Genomic DNA, 13,896 nt, shown 5'->3' with positions numbered 1-13,896 from the left:
AGTAATAAACTTTATGAGCTACTTCATCATACCAGCATCTCTTCAGCTAGAAAAACCCTCTCAGTTCAGATAATCATTCCTATAAAGGGCAAGACACAGAATTTGTTTTGAATTGCCTTTTTTTTTTTTTAATTTTAGAAACTTAAGCTATGTAGAATCATAGGTACTAAAAAAAAAAAATCTTCCTAAGGCACAGGAGTGACCATACCACTTCTCTGCTCAAAAATTTTCAGCAGGTCCCTACTTCCTCTAGGGTAAAATTACAAAGTTTAGCCTGACTTTTTAATCTCAGGTAGATTGAATCTGAGCACTTTCTTGGAGGCAAGGTGGCTCTTATGTCTAGAAAGACTGTGGGAGGGGTCTAGGGGTGGTCTAATTGTCTGGGGTGATGGGAGGAGGGATCCAGGGAGGCTGTTGAGGAGACTGGGGTGACTAGAGGTCAGATTCCCAGAACCAAGAGAATGGGATTTTGATGGGATCAAGGGTGGGAAACAGCTGGAGGCCATCCAAAGGTAACACAATGGAGAGATAGGCTAGGTTAAGGGTAACAGATTCTGGGTAGGAAAAAGTGGGACAATTGCTGAGAATTCAAGGTGGGCGTTTCTCTGGGCCTATGGACAAATGGGACTCCGATTCTTTTGGGGTAAAGGGAAAAGGTCTAGGCTTGGGCCTGTACCCCGTCAATTGAGCCTGACCTAGTTTAAAAGAAAAATAGATAAATAAAACCAGTCATGCAGCAACCTCAGCTGAAAGTTTATGCAACATTCTGCACACATAGTTCCCCACCTTGCCATGGAAAAGGAGATTTGGTCTGTCATTTAAGATCTTCCAAAGTCTAGTCCTGACCTACCTTTTTGTTCTTATTGTTAACCTCTATGAAGTCTGCATTTCAGTCATACTGGATTACTTAACTAGCATTCCCCGAACTCAGCATCCCATCTTCAATTTCTGTGCATTGATAGAATGTCAGTTCCTTGAGAGTAGAGATTGTTCCATTCTTTGTATTTATATCCACAATGCCCAGCATAGTGCCTGGCATATAGTAGGAGCTTAATGAGTGCTTGTTGATTGATTGATCTGATGAGGTGCAGGCTCCGGAAAGCCCCTTGAGCTCTCCTTGAATCTCCTTGAATCTTTGAGGTACAGGCTCTGGGAACACCCCTTGAACTCTGATTGAATCATCACATTTTATGAGACATTTGCATGGGGCCATAAGCCTTACATTGTGGCTGGGCCCAGACCTCTTACTAGCCAGCCCTCCATTTTCCAACTACTTCCCACCCTAGAGCCTATCAAAATATCAACCCACCCTTGAACTGGCCTAGCCCACCATTGTCTGTCTTCTCCAGGTAGCCTCCAGCAACTTCCCACCCTTAATCACTCATTGACTTCATCTGACTTCTCCTGAAGACCCTCCCCAAACTCTTCCTCTAGACCACCCCTAGATTCCCCCCACAACTTCAGATATAACTTCAGATATAAGATCCCATCTTTCTTCCATGTGGTATGAGAGCACCATAGAATAACTTAGCACTAGACTCTGTGTCTAATACAAGCGAACTTTTAATAAACTTTACTTTTCTTTAGTTGAAAAAGCTTGAGTTGAATTCATTGGGCAGGACCCTAACATGTTGGTACTTTGGGGTCTCCAGAGCAACCCTAACCTTCTTTATGGGTAACCTCTTCAGATCTAAGCTATCCTTTACCTGTCTATAACAGTTTTCTCCTTTTTCAACCCTATTTCTCAGAATCCTTACTTTCTATCAAGGTTTAATTTTGATGGTGCCATCTACTTCAAGATACCTCCCATAATCACCCCAATTGTTAGTGATTTCTCCCTCCCCCCCCCAATTACTTTGTATTTACTTAACTGTGTGCATGTTTTTATTCTCCTGGTGAAGTCCAACTGAAAAGGGTCATCATAAAATGATGAGGTTTAGCCTAGGGGTCCTTGAGACCTCAAAATACTAACATGCTGGGTCCTGCAGAATCAATTCAATTCAAGTCTTCTTTCAGCCAAAGAAAAGCAAAGTGTATTAAAAGTTCTCCATAATGGGTATGCTTTTACGAAACCTCAATATGAAGAGGTTATCCACTAAGAGGGTTAGGGTTGCTCTGGAGACCCCAAAATACCAACATGCCGGGTCCTGCCCAATGAATTTGACTCGAGTCTTCTCAGCCAAAGAAAAGTAAAATTTATTAAAAGTTCACTTGCATTAGACACAGTATGGCACTCTCACAGTGCTCTCACTGTTATATGGTGTGAGATGGGCTCTTATATATAGAAGGTTGTGGCAGGAATCTAAGGATGGTCTAGGGGAGCAGTTTGGGGAGGGTCTTCAGGAGGAGTTAATGAGGTCAAAGAGTGTGGGAAGTAGGTGGAGGCTGCAGACCATGGTGGGCTAGGCTAGTTCAAGGGTATATTGATATTTTGATGGGTGAGAAGTCTAGTAACAGACCTGCCTCTTCAAATGGGGTGATTTAATCAAGAGTCCAGGGGAGGTTCCCAGAGCCTGTACCTCAAGAACTCAAGGAGAGTTCTCGGGGGCTCCTTAGAGCCTATACCTCATCAAGTATCTGTAAGGCTTGTATTGGACAAGTGGGCTTGTATTGGATACAGAGCAAGTCTGTGCTATTAAATTCTATGGTGCTCTTGATATACGGAAAAGGTTGTGGGGGGACTCTAGGGGTGGTCTAGAGGAGGAGTTTGGGGAAGGTCTTCTGGAGAAGTCAGACTCCAGTAATGAGTTTAGGGAGGGTAGTTAATGAGGTCAGACTCTTGTAAATTCCTGATGGTTGCTGGAGGCTAAGGTAGGCTAGGCCCGGTCTAGGGTGTAACAGTTGATTTGGGCATAGATATTTTGATAGGCTCTAGAATGGGAAGTAGATAAGTTGAAGGTGGGCTAAGCTAGTCACAAAGATTTGGGCCGGCCACATCAAAAGGCTTATGGCCTCGGGCAAATGCCTCATTAAATAGGAAGATTCAATCAGAGTTCCAGGGGATTCCAGAGCCTGTACCTCACCTCAACCTTCTACAATTTTGTTTTTCTATCTCCAGTAACCTTAACATGTCTTGCACATAGTAAGCACTTAAAAAGTATGAATTGAATTGAATAGAGGGACAGTATTTGAGAAATTCAAGTTTTCCTTTACTGCTAAGGAGAATTTTAACATATAAATGTCTTCTTTCTTTACAGATCGCAGTGAAAGAAATAAACCAGAACACCGTTCATCAAGGTATGTAATTTTAAAAAAATCTGTCTACAGCTATGTCAAAACTTAGGGTTTTCTTCATCTTTTAAAAATTATTCTGAAATGAGTTGTACTCCAGTTGTTTTCATTGTGTCTGAAGTAATGGACAGAGGTAGTCTTGGTCATTACTTGACTTCAGAGATAAGAGAGGGGGATATGGATAGATATTGATAAAATAGGCAGCCCCAGGGACACTGTGACTAGAGCATTGGACTTGAAGCAGGAAGAACTGAGTTCAAATCCTGTCTCAGACTAACCTGCTCTGTGTGACCTTGGGCAACTCACTTAACTTCTCTCAGTGTCAGTTTCCTTATCTGTAAAAAGGAGATGATAATAAATTCCCATGGTCGTTGTGAGTGTATGATAAAGTGAGTGTAAAGTGCTTTGCAAACTTTAAGGTGCTACATAAATGGTAGTTATTATTATTTTCGTGTCAGGATTCCATTTAATGGTATTTAAATCTCCAAAGAGAGTCAGGGTACTATACTGAAATTTGGAAAATTTGTTTTCAAACTCTCTCCTTTTCATTGTCTCTTCTGTAGCATATTTCTTCCCTCATTTCACTCAGAATCTCATTTCCACATAGACTCTTCTGATCTCTTAGGCCAGGTTAATTGCTTTTAGCCAAATGTTTTGAGGGTTTATGCTGCTTTTACTATCTTTTCTTCATACATCATCACTGCGTCCTGGGCATCTTTATTTTAGAAGTCTTTTTTTTTTTTTTTGTCATGCCCAACTCTTTGTGAGGGGTTTTCTTGGCAAAGATACTGGAATGGCTTGCCATTTACTTCTGCTCATTTTATAGTTCAAGAAGCAGGCAAACAGTAAGGTTAAGTGACCTACCCAGGGTCATCCAGGTAGTAAGTGTCTGAGGCAGGATTTGAACTCCTGAAGATGAGTCTTCCTGACTCCAGGAATGGCACTCTATCCACTGCGCCACCTAGCTGCCACTTGTAGGTTAAAGCTGGTAGAATTACCTTTTTTGAGGGCAGGGACTTACTTTTAAAGAGAATTCCTTGCATATTTTTCTTTTCTCCAGACTTGTGATTTCATCAGTATAGGGATGAATTATAGCTGTTTGCTAGATTAAAGACTAAATTTACTAGGGCAGTGTTAAGGAGGTAAAATAATGTGGTCAGGATAACCCAGCTAGTGTATATGAGATTCGGGACTGGAACCCATGTTTTCCTTATTGTCAAGGCAGTCTCTCTGTTTATCATACACTATTTCCTCTTACTTGGCACATAGTAAACCAGAAATGCTGGTTGAATTGAACTGAATGTTTGATTTCATGCTCCTTATATTTCTTATGGGTTGACTGACCTAGTAAGCTACCCAGGGCTTCTGAAACTTTTTCTGCTGGCACTTGTTGGCTTTGTTGCCTGAAGACATGCACTGTGCAGAGTGCTCATATTTTGTTTTAGAACCAAGGCTTCAGCAGAAGTTGCTCCATGCAACATGGGCAGGCACTGCCAGAGAAACCTTAGATTGATTAAGCATTTGATCTTTAATTAATTTTTAGTCATTGCACATTCAGAAGCCTTTAACTGCTGCCAAATTTTTTGTAACACCATACAGGGCTGGCAACCCACAGTTTAAGAAGTGCTGACCATGAATGCTGATAAATTGTGCCCATCCCTGGGTCACTCTTAGTGAATGCATTAAGAACTCATATAATTAGAATCGTAACCTTTCAGTATATACATTAATCTGGTTTACTATGGCACCATGATCCTGTTCTAGAATGTTCAGAACTAAGGAGGTGATAGATCTACTCTACACTAACATTTATTAAGTGTCTACTCTATGCCAGGACCACCAGGTGGTGCAGTACACTGGGCCTGGAAGCAGGAAGATTCACCTTCAAGAGTTCAAATCCAGCCTCAGACACTTACTAGTAAGTTGGATGTCCAATTGAAAAGGGTCATCATAAAATGATGAGGTTTAGCCTAGGGGTCCTTGAGACCTCAAAACACCAACATGCTGGGTCCTGCAGAATGAATTCAATTCAAGTCTTCTCTCAGCCAAAGAAAAGCAAAGTTTATTAAAAGTTCGCCATAATGGGCATGCTTTTACGAAGCCTCTGTATGAAGAGGTTACCCACTTAGAGGGTTAGGGTTGTTCTGGAGACCCCAAAATACCAACATGCCGGGTCCTATCCAATGAATTTGACTCAAGTCTTCTCAGCCAAAGAAAATTAAAATTTATTAAAAGTTCACTTGCATTAGACACAGAGTAAGTCTATGCTAGAAAATTCTATGGTACTCTCACAGTGCTCTCCTGTTCTATGGTGTGAGATGGGCTCTTATATAGAAGGTTGTGGGAGGAATCTAGGGATGGTCTAGGGGAGCAGTTTGGGGAGGTCTTCAGGAAGCGTTAATGAGGTCAATGAGTGATTAAGGGTGGGAAGTAGGTGGAGGCTACAGACCATGGTGGGCTAGGCCAGTACAAGGGTGTATTGATATTTTGATAGGTGGGAAGAGAAATGAGAACCATGCAAGAAAATTATGAAATTAGAGTCAACAGCCTGACTGAGGAAAATTATACCTTAAAAAATAGACTAACTCAAATGGCAAAAGAGTCTCAAAAAGGCAATGAGGAGAAGAATGCCTTAAAAAGTCAAATTTGCTAGATGGAAAAAGAATCTCAAAAGCTCACTGAGGAGAATCATTCCTTCAGAATTAGATTGGAGCAAATGGAAGCTAATGACTTTATGAGAAATCAAGATGCTGTTAAACAGATCCCAACAAATGAGAGAATAGAAAGCAATGTGAAATATCTCATGGAAAAACCACTGACCTGGAAAATAGATCCAGGAGAGATAATTTAAAAATTATTGGACTACCTGAAAGCCATGATCAAAAAAGAACCTACAAATCATCCTCCAAGAAATTCTCAAGGAAAACTGCCCTGATGTTTTAGAACCAGAGGGCAAAATAGAGGTTGAAAGAATCTACCAATCACCTCCTGAAAAAGATCCCAAAAAGAAAATTCCTAGGAATATTATAGCCAGGTTCTGGAATTCTCAGATTAGGGAGAGAATATTACAAGCAGCCAGGAAGAAACAATTTGAATATTGTGGAAACACAGTCAGGATAACCCAGGATCTGACAGCTTCTACATCGAGGGATGGAAGGGCTTGGAATGTGATATTCCAGAGGTCAAAGGAGCTGGGATTAAAACCAAGAATCACCTACCCAGCAAAACTGAGTATCATGTTTCAGGGGAAAATATGGTCATTCAGTGGAATAGAGGACTTTCAAGCATTCTTGATGAAAATACCAGAGTTGAATAGAAAATTTGACATTTAGATAAAAGAAGCATGAGAAGGTAAACAGGGAAAAGAAATCATAAGGAACTTATCAAAGTTGAACTATTAACATTCCTACATGGAAAAACAATCATTATAACTGATGAAACTTTTCTCAGTATGAAAATAGTTGAAGGGAATAGAAATATGTATATGTCTATATATGAGGGTATATGGGCATATGAATACATGTGAATGTGTGTATATATGTTTATAGGTATACATAGATAGAGGGCACAGGACCAATTTAATAGTTAGGGATGATACTTAAAAGATGAAATTAAGAGGTGAGAGGAATTTAGTGAGAGGAAATAGGGAGAGACAGAATGGGGTAAACTATCTCACATAGAAGAGGCAAGGAAAAATGATTGCAATGGAGGGGAAGAATAGGAAGGCAAAAGGTCAACCTTATTCTCATTGAATTTGACTTGGGGAGGGAATGAAATACACACTAAATAGGGTATCTCACCCTACAGGAGAATAGGGGTAAGGGGATGATGGAAGGGAGGGCAAGCTGGGGGGGAGGGAAGTTGGAAGCACCCACTTTTGAAAAGGGATGGGATCAAAGTAGAGAATAGAACAAATGGGAGGTGGGATAGGAGGGAGGGAAATATAGTCAGTCTTTTACAATATATCTACTATGTTAATGTTTGGCATTAGCTATACATGTACAACCTATACTGAACTGCTTATCTTCCCAGTAAGGGTGGGTGACAAGGGAGGAAGGGAACAAATCCGGAATTCAAGGTTTTAAAATAAAATGTTTAAATGTATATATATTTAAACATATATATATATATATGATATATATATATAATATACTATTATTAATACTATTTTACATGTAATTGGGAAATAAGATATTCAAGCACTAGGGCATAGAGATCCATCATGCCCTACTGGAAAAGTCAAAAGGGGTATGGGAGAGAGCAGATTGGAGCAGGAGAGTCCTGTGGGACTGCTATTTGGGGTAGGGGAAAAATGGGGAGAAAATTTGTAACTCAATCTGGTGGAAATGAATGATGTAAAGCAGAAGTTAATAAAGCATTTGAAAAATGAAAAAAATAAATAAAGGGATATAAATGTGAAAAAAAATGTATAAATATTATGTATTTAAGATGCAGGTCTAGAGAAATGAAGTTCATTTGGATCTGTCAGGGTCTGATCCACAAATTTAGGAGTTATTTGAACAGATATAAGTGTTGCTAGTTTAAGAGTGAATGAGACTGTCAAGTGACTGAATGCAGAGAACCAAAGAGAAGGGGTCTAAGAAACATATACTTTAAGGGGTCACCTAGAGTCAATGAGGGAGATTGAAAAGGAGTGCTTAGAAGGGGAGAACTAGGAGAGTATTGGTCAAGTTGTGAGAATCCATTAAGTGCTTGCTTTGTGTCTGGTACTTTGCTATCCCATTTTCTGCCCTCAGGGAGCTTATGTTTTAATGGAGGAGAATACACGCTGGAGAATTGGGCCTGGTTAGGATATTTTGGGCTGAGAAATCCCTGGAATTTAAAATGGAATAGTAGCATATATAAAACTTTACAGAAGAAGAAGTCATGTCGATTTGATTAAAGTTCCAATAGGAAAAGGTGAAAAAGGGAGTAAGAAGGAAAGGAAATGTAGGGAATTCAGAGCTGAGTGGTTTAAGGTCCCAGGAAGTCCAAAAAGCCAGAGTGTTATATCTTCCTTCCTGTCATTGTGCATCTCCTCACTGGGCTACTAGGGGTAAAGTCAAGTGGTATAATTCAAATTGACACTTCTAGGTCATATCATAACGACATCATTCATCACTTCACTTCTGTCATACACAATCTACACCAAGATTCCCAACACTGATGATATAAATGGAGGAAGACCAAAGGCCCCACTACGCACACATATCTAGTGCAAGAACAAGGTCTTTAATAGTTAGGGATGATACTTAAAAGATGAAATTAAGAGGTGAGAGGAATTTAGTGAGAGGAAATAGGGAGAGACAGAATGGGGTAAACTATCTCACATAGAAGAGGCAAGGAAAAATGATTGCAATGGAGGGGAAGAATAGGAAGGCAAAAGGTCAACCTTATTCTCATTGAATTTGACTTGGGGAGGGAATGAAATACACACTAAATAGGGTATCTCACCCTACAGGAGAATAGGGGTAAGGGGATGATGGAAGGGAGGGCAAGCTGGGGGGGGAGGGAAGTTGGAAGCACCCACTTTTGAAAAGGGATGGGATCAAAGTAGAGAATAGAACAAGTGGGAGGTGGGATAGGAGGGAGGGAGACAGGATATGGTCAAGGGTGGCTGTGACCCTCCACCTCATCTTTCCCCTGCCACTCTCATATTGAATAATGGGGCAGTGCTGGGCAGATTTTTGCCTCTGTACACAGGGACAGGCCCAGACTAGCTTGTTGCTGCTGAATCAATAGAGGAAGAAGAAAATATAAATGAAAACTTATTTAAATTGTATTTTGTTTCTTTTCCTAGGGCAGGGGTAGAGTCAGTGATCAGGAGAGATTGCTTTTGTTTTAGGCTAAGGCTTTCTTGGTGAGAAGTATATTAACCTCTAGACTGTTTTTTGCCTTCCTTTCAGGACTGGTCAAACACAAAAGAACACAGTTTGGGTCAAATTTCAGAAAAGTTTTTTAAACTGATTTTTATTAATATCTTTTGCCTTGGTTTTCTCCCTTATCTTCCCTTCCCTTTCCCAGAAAGCTATCATAACAATGGATTTTTTTTAAGGAAAAAAAGAGGAAGAAAACAAATTTAGCAATATTGATCAATACATTGAAAAAAATTGATATTTGCATTATTCCCCACTTGGGGCCAAACTTATTCTTTGTAACTTTGCAACATTCTTTTTCCATTGTTTGTGATGGTGGGTCTTTCCATTTACATTGTTGTAATCATTGTTTACTTGGCTCTGCTTGCTTCACTTTGCATCAGTTCATTTAAGTTTTTCAGAAAAGGTTTAGTCAGATACAGGGTGACTCCAGAGGTCCAAAGTAGAAAACATTCTTTGGATTTTGTTTTTTTTAGAAGTTTATTGATGATTTTTTTTGTTATTTTTGCTTTATGTTACTGTCATTGTTTCTTTAAAGGATCTTCTTATATCTGACTAGAGAAGATATTGCTAACTAATGTGAATACTTTAAAAAGTTTGAATGTGGCGTAGCTAGGTGGCTCAGTGAATAGAGCACTGGCCCTGGAGTCAGAAGGACCTGAGTTCAAATCCAGCCTCAGACACTTAACACAAAACTAGCCTCCTGACCTTGGATAAATCACTTAACCCCAACTGCCCTACCTTCCCCCCCTCTAAAAAAGCAAAATAAATAAATAAAAAGAAATAAATTTATTTTTAAAAAAAGTTTGAATGTGGCATCTTCCACAAAAAATGTGGCAGGAGAATAAGGAGGGCAGGTAGGTAGGAACAAGAGAGCTATTCTTTACTGGGGCTAACTCAAGTCAGCTTCCTGGTATTTCAGTTCAATATTGGAATGAAAAAAGAAACTCATAAATATTTCAATACTTAACAAAAGGCAATTTATTTAGCTATATGAGGGAAAGGATATTCTATGAGGATAAGCATCAAGAACACCAGTTAATTCAGCTGAGCAAACCTTTTCTGTTTCTTGAATTGCATCACAGTCTACCAGTCAATAATCAGAGTACAGATAGAAATTCTTCTGAATTTATATAACCAGGTAGTGATATCAACAGATAGATCCTTTAGTTCCCTGAGCTAATCCAATCTCAAGGACAATTTCAATGCCTTGTAAGGGAAAACTATCCCCATCTGCATTGGGGTGTTAGGATATTGCTCCTAATATAGGAGGGAGAGACAGAACAGAGAGAAAAAAAATAAAAATGTAGAAAAGCAAGGGATATTAAAAATAGGAAGAAGGGAAAAATAAAAAGGAGAAAACAGGAAAGTGAAGAACAAGATAAGAGTAATTCAAGAAGAGATCAAAGAGAGCTCTTTTTTTGTTGGTTGGGTCAGATAATAAGTTTCTCCAAAGTTCTCTGGCTATGATTTACTCTGAGGCAAGGTAGCCAGTCTATTAAAAAACATTTCTGGAAAGATCTGTGCCTGGTACCTTGTACTAATTGGTACTTAGTAAATTATTCTTAGATTGGATTAACAGCTATCTCAATAAACAGGATGGCTAAAGTCCTGTATTAAAGAAGGCTTCCTCTTAATAGTTGCTGTTGTAGCCTGGTGTGGCATGGCATTCCTCATCCCCACCTGCATTCTATCTCAGAAAGAGGCCATAATTGTGCTGCTACAACTCACTTTCTCTATTTTGAGGTGTGTGCTGTTGTTGTAATTACTGAGCCCCCACCAGTGTGTTTTCCATTTACACAAAATCATGACAGGACCATGCTTTTTTTCATCATCAGCTCCTAAACAGAAAATTTTTATTAAATAAAGCAAATGCAAGAACATTTACTCAATTGAAGACAAAAAAAAAAATAAGGATAATCCTAACATTTATTCAATAGAAGACCAGATCAGGAATAATCGTAAATGTAGGTCACACCAATACATTCAATACCTTTGGGGGAGAGTAGTCAACAGAAACCTAGCAAAGAGGCACATAAATGGGAAAATTCATATGCCTGGGGCAATTCATAACTCTTGACTGCACACCTTGATGTCCTAGTTCTCTGCTAGGAGCAGTCTACACCTCAAGTATCCATTTCTTTGCTAGCTGTACTTTTCCTGGTCCTCACCATGCTCCTGCTAGGTAAGGCTATTCCTCTTTTGCTTTCAAGCCTATGAAGCAATCACAAGCTCTTTTCACTGACAACCAGCCCTTAACAAGGTGCATAAAAAAATATGTCCTTTCTGTAACCAGTGGTTCCCTTAAGCTGAAGAACTGCTAGTCTCCTCTTATCAATCACAAAGGATTCTTTGTGCACTTAGCTCCTAACCTATCCTGACAGAAAAGCTCAGTACATAGTAAAATAGAGGCAAATCCTGTCTGCCCTTCCTATTTCTCTTTCTCCAACCACTGAAGACAGTAGAGGGCAACACAGGTACCCCTGAGAGGTTTCTTTATCTCAACTGTGAAAAGCACTAAAGGGCAATAGCCCTAGTAGACTTGCATGCATCCAATAGGATTCAGCTTTAAGCCAGTGAGCTTCCAGCAGGTGTTCCAGTCTTTCCCCAGTCAACCAGCAGAGCAGTAAATACGCAAGCAACTAAATAATCAGTTGACTTTGTTCAAAGCCTTCCCTGTCTACTTTTCCCAGCTTCTTATGACTCCTTCTTTGCTCAATTCATTCTCTTGCTTCTCCAGCTATCTCATCTTATAACTTCTCCTCCTGCTGGTTTCTTTGTCCCTCTAATGGCTTAGATCATATTCCCCCAGTGGTCAGTGACCATCATTCTTTCTCTTACGAAGGAGGCAAAACTCAAGATATCTTTCTGTCACTTAGGAATTCAACAGTCCTTATATAATTTTCCCATGTTTCAAATAGTTTCATTTATAAATTTAGCAATTATAAGCTTCAGAATTCTAAAAACAATCACATGCAAATAAGATGATTGATTACAATGGTGGAAGCCAGTCATTATCTCATTTATTGTTCTGCCCACAAATAGGTTCTCTCAGAAAATTTATCTGAGTGACAGTTTTCTCTCTGATCTCCAGGACATTGTATCTCTTCAACATTTTATCTGAGAAACTGTTCCTTCACAGGTTGGTTTTATCAGTTTTCCTTACACAAATTTTCCTTTTGTCTTTTTTCTTTTTTGGCCCTTTTGGCAAATAAATACACAAAAGAGACAATACCTTATAATATTTTCAAATGAAGTAATATTTTTAAAAAGCACTTAGCATAATGCCTAGCATACAGTAGGCACTATATAAATGCTTATTCCTTCTACTTCTACTTTTCTTTTACAAATTGCTTTTCAGTTAAACATTTTTTCCCTTCCTACATCCCCTCCACTAGAAAAGAAAAAAAAATTAAAAAACAAATCCTTTGTTACAGGTGGGCATAGTCAAGCAAAACAAATTCCCATGTTGACCACATCCAAAAACGTGTGTCTCATTTTGCATCCTGAGTCCATCTGCACTGTGTCAAGTAGTAGTCAGCATTCATCATCATCAGTCCTCTGGACTTGTGGTTGGTCTTTGCACTGATCAGAATTTTCAAGTGTTTCAAAGGTTATCTTCATAATGTTGTTGTTCTTATAGAAATTGTTCTTCTGCCTCTGTACCTTAGACATTTTTTGAAAGATAGCAAACAAGTATGGATACTTGAATAACATGTATCTTTGTATTTATTAACGTATATATCTCCAGGGTTGTTAGGTAAGCACCATCCTGAGATCCTTTTAAACCACAGATGGGGACGAGAATATTTTTTAGATGTGTTTGTTGATTCAGTGATAGTGTATCTACATTAGAATGTAAACTCCTTGAAGGCAAGGACTTTCCTTAAGACATGTTTTCCTCCATTGATTCATTTGTTCATTCTAAGCCCTTATACTTTATAAGGCTTAATTTGTTCTTCTTTTGAAAAAAATGAATGTTTTATTAAAAACTTAACATGGGACATGGAATAATAATACACCTAGCTAAACTTGCTTAGTTGCATCTAAATTTTGGTATATAAAATATCATAGCTTTTTCCCCAGTCATTCCCTTTAATTACTCTATACTTTTAAAAATTGCTATTTTTTGTTTTTTCTTTGCCTAAATTTACCCATTTGTCTCTCTCTTGCCTTTCTCAGAGTCATCCTCTATAATAAAGAATTTATTTTTAAAAAGAAAAGGAGAAAGATAAAAATCAATAAGACTGGTAAATATATTTTTTTTAAAAACCAACTGGTCAGATATGTTGTGTTCCACACCCCATGGACCCCTTTCCCTTCTGCCTTTACCTCTATAAAGGAGTGGGAAGGGCATCTCTTCATATATCTCCTTTGGGACTAAACTTGTTCTTTGTAATTTTGCAGTGTTCATTGTGATGTTTGTTCTTTACATTTACACTGTTGAAGGCTCATGTATGTTTTCTCTTCTTCTCTGTATTCATCATATTCCTCATTTCTTACAACACAGTAATATTCTATTACATTTGTATACCACAGTTGGTTTGGCCATTATTCAGTCAATGGAGATCTACTTTGTTTCCTCTTCTTTGCTACCATGAAAAGTGATGATATAAATATTTGGGTATATGTGGAGCCTTCTCTGTATTCTTCATATATATGTATATATGTTTAGCATATGTTTACTTATACATAAATATGTGTGTATGTGCATAATATAATGTTTGTATATGTCTATATAATGTGTGTGTGTGTGTGTGTGTGTGTGTGTGTGTGTGTGTGTGTGTGT

At 38.7% G+C, this 13,896-nt stretch overlaps 1 protein-coding gene across 5 annotated transcripts in view; it reads left to right on the top strand.

Moving 5' to 3' along the window:
- SH3D19 (SH3 domain containing 19) overlaps positions 1-13,896 on the top strand; it is a 209,807-nt gene that overhangs the window by 72,845 nt on the left and 123,066 nt on the right. For 3 of the 5 annotated variants that reach the window (XM_069105509.1, XM_069105511.1, XM_069105510.1), the window contains exon 2: positions 3,198-3,237. In XM_069105509.1, the coding sequence (XP_068961610.1) occupies positions 3,198-3,237 (40 nt within the window). Of the gene's footprint in view, positions 1-3,197; positions 3,238-5,065; positions 5,150-13,896 lie in introns of all 5 variants that reach the window. The other 2 variants (XM_069105507.1, XM_069105506.1) reach the window with 1 other exon arrangement.

The sequence above is a fragment of the Petaurus breviceps genome, unplaced genomic scaffold, assembly GCF_028583685.1.
Source record: "Petaurus breviceps papuanus isolate PSGF00001 unplaced genomic scaffold, PetGlider_PUasm1.0 76, whole genome shotgun sequence".
In the NCBI taxonomy this organism is placed as follows: domain Eukaryota; kingdom Metazoa; phylum Chordata; class Mammalia; order Diprotodontia; family Petauridae; genus Petaurus; species Petaurus breviceps.
The sequence above is the reverse complement of the archived record's forward strand: the minus strand, read 5'-3'. Positions and strand labels throughout refer to the sequence as shown.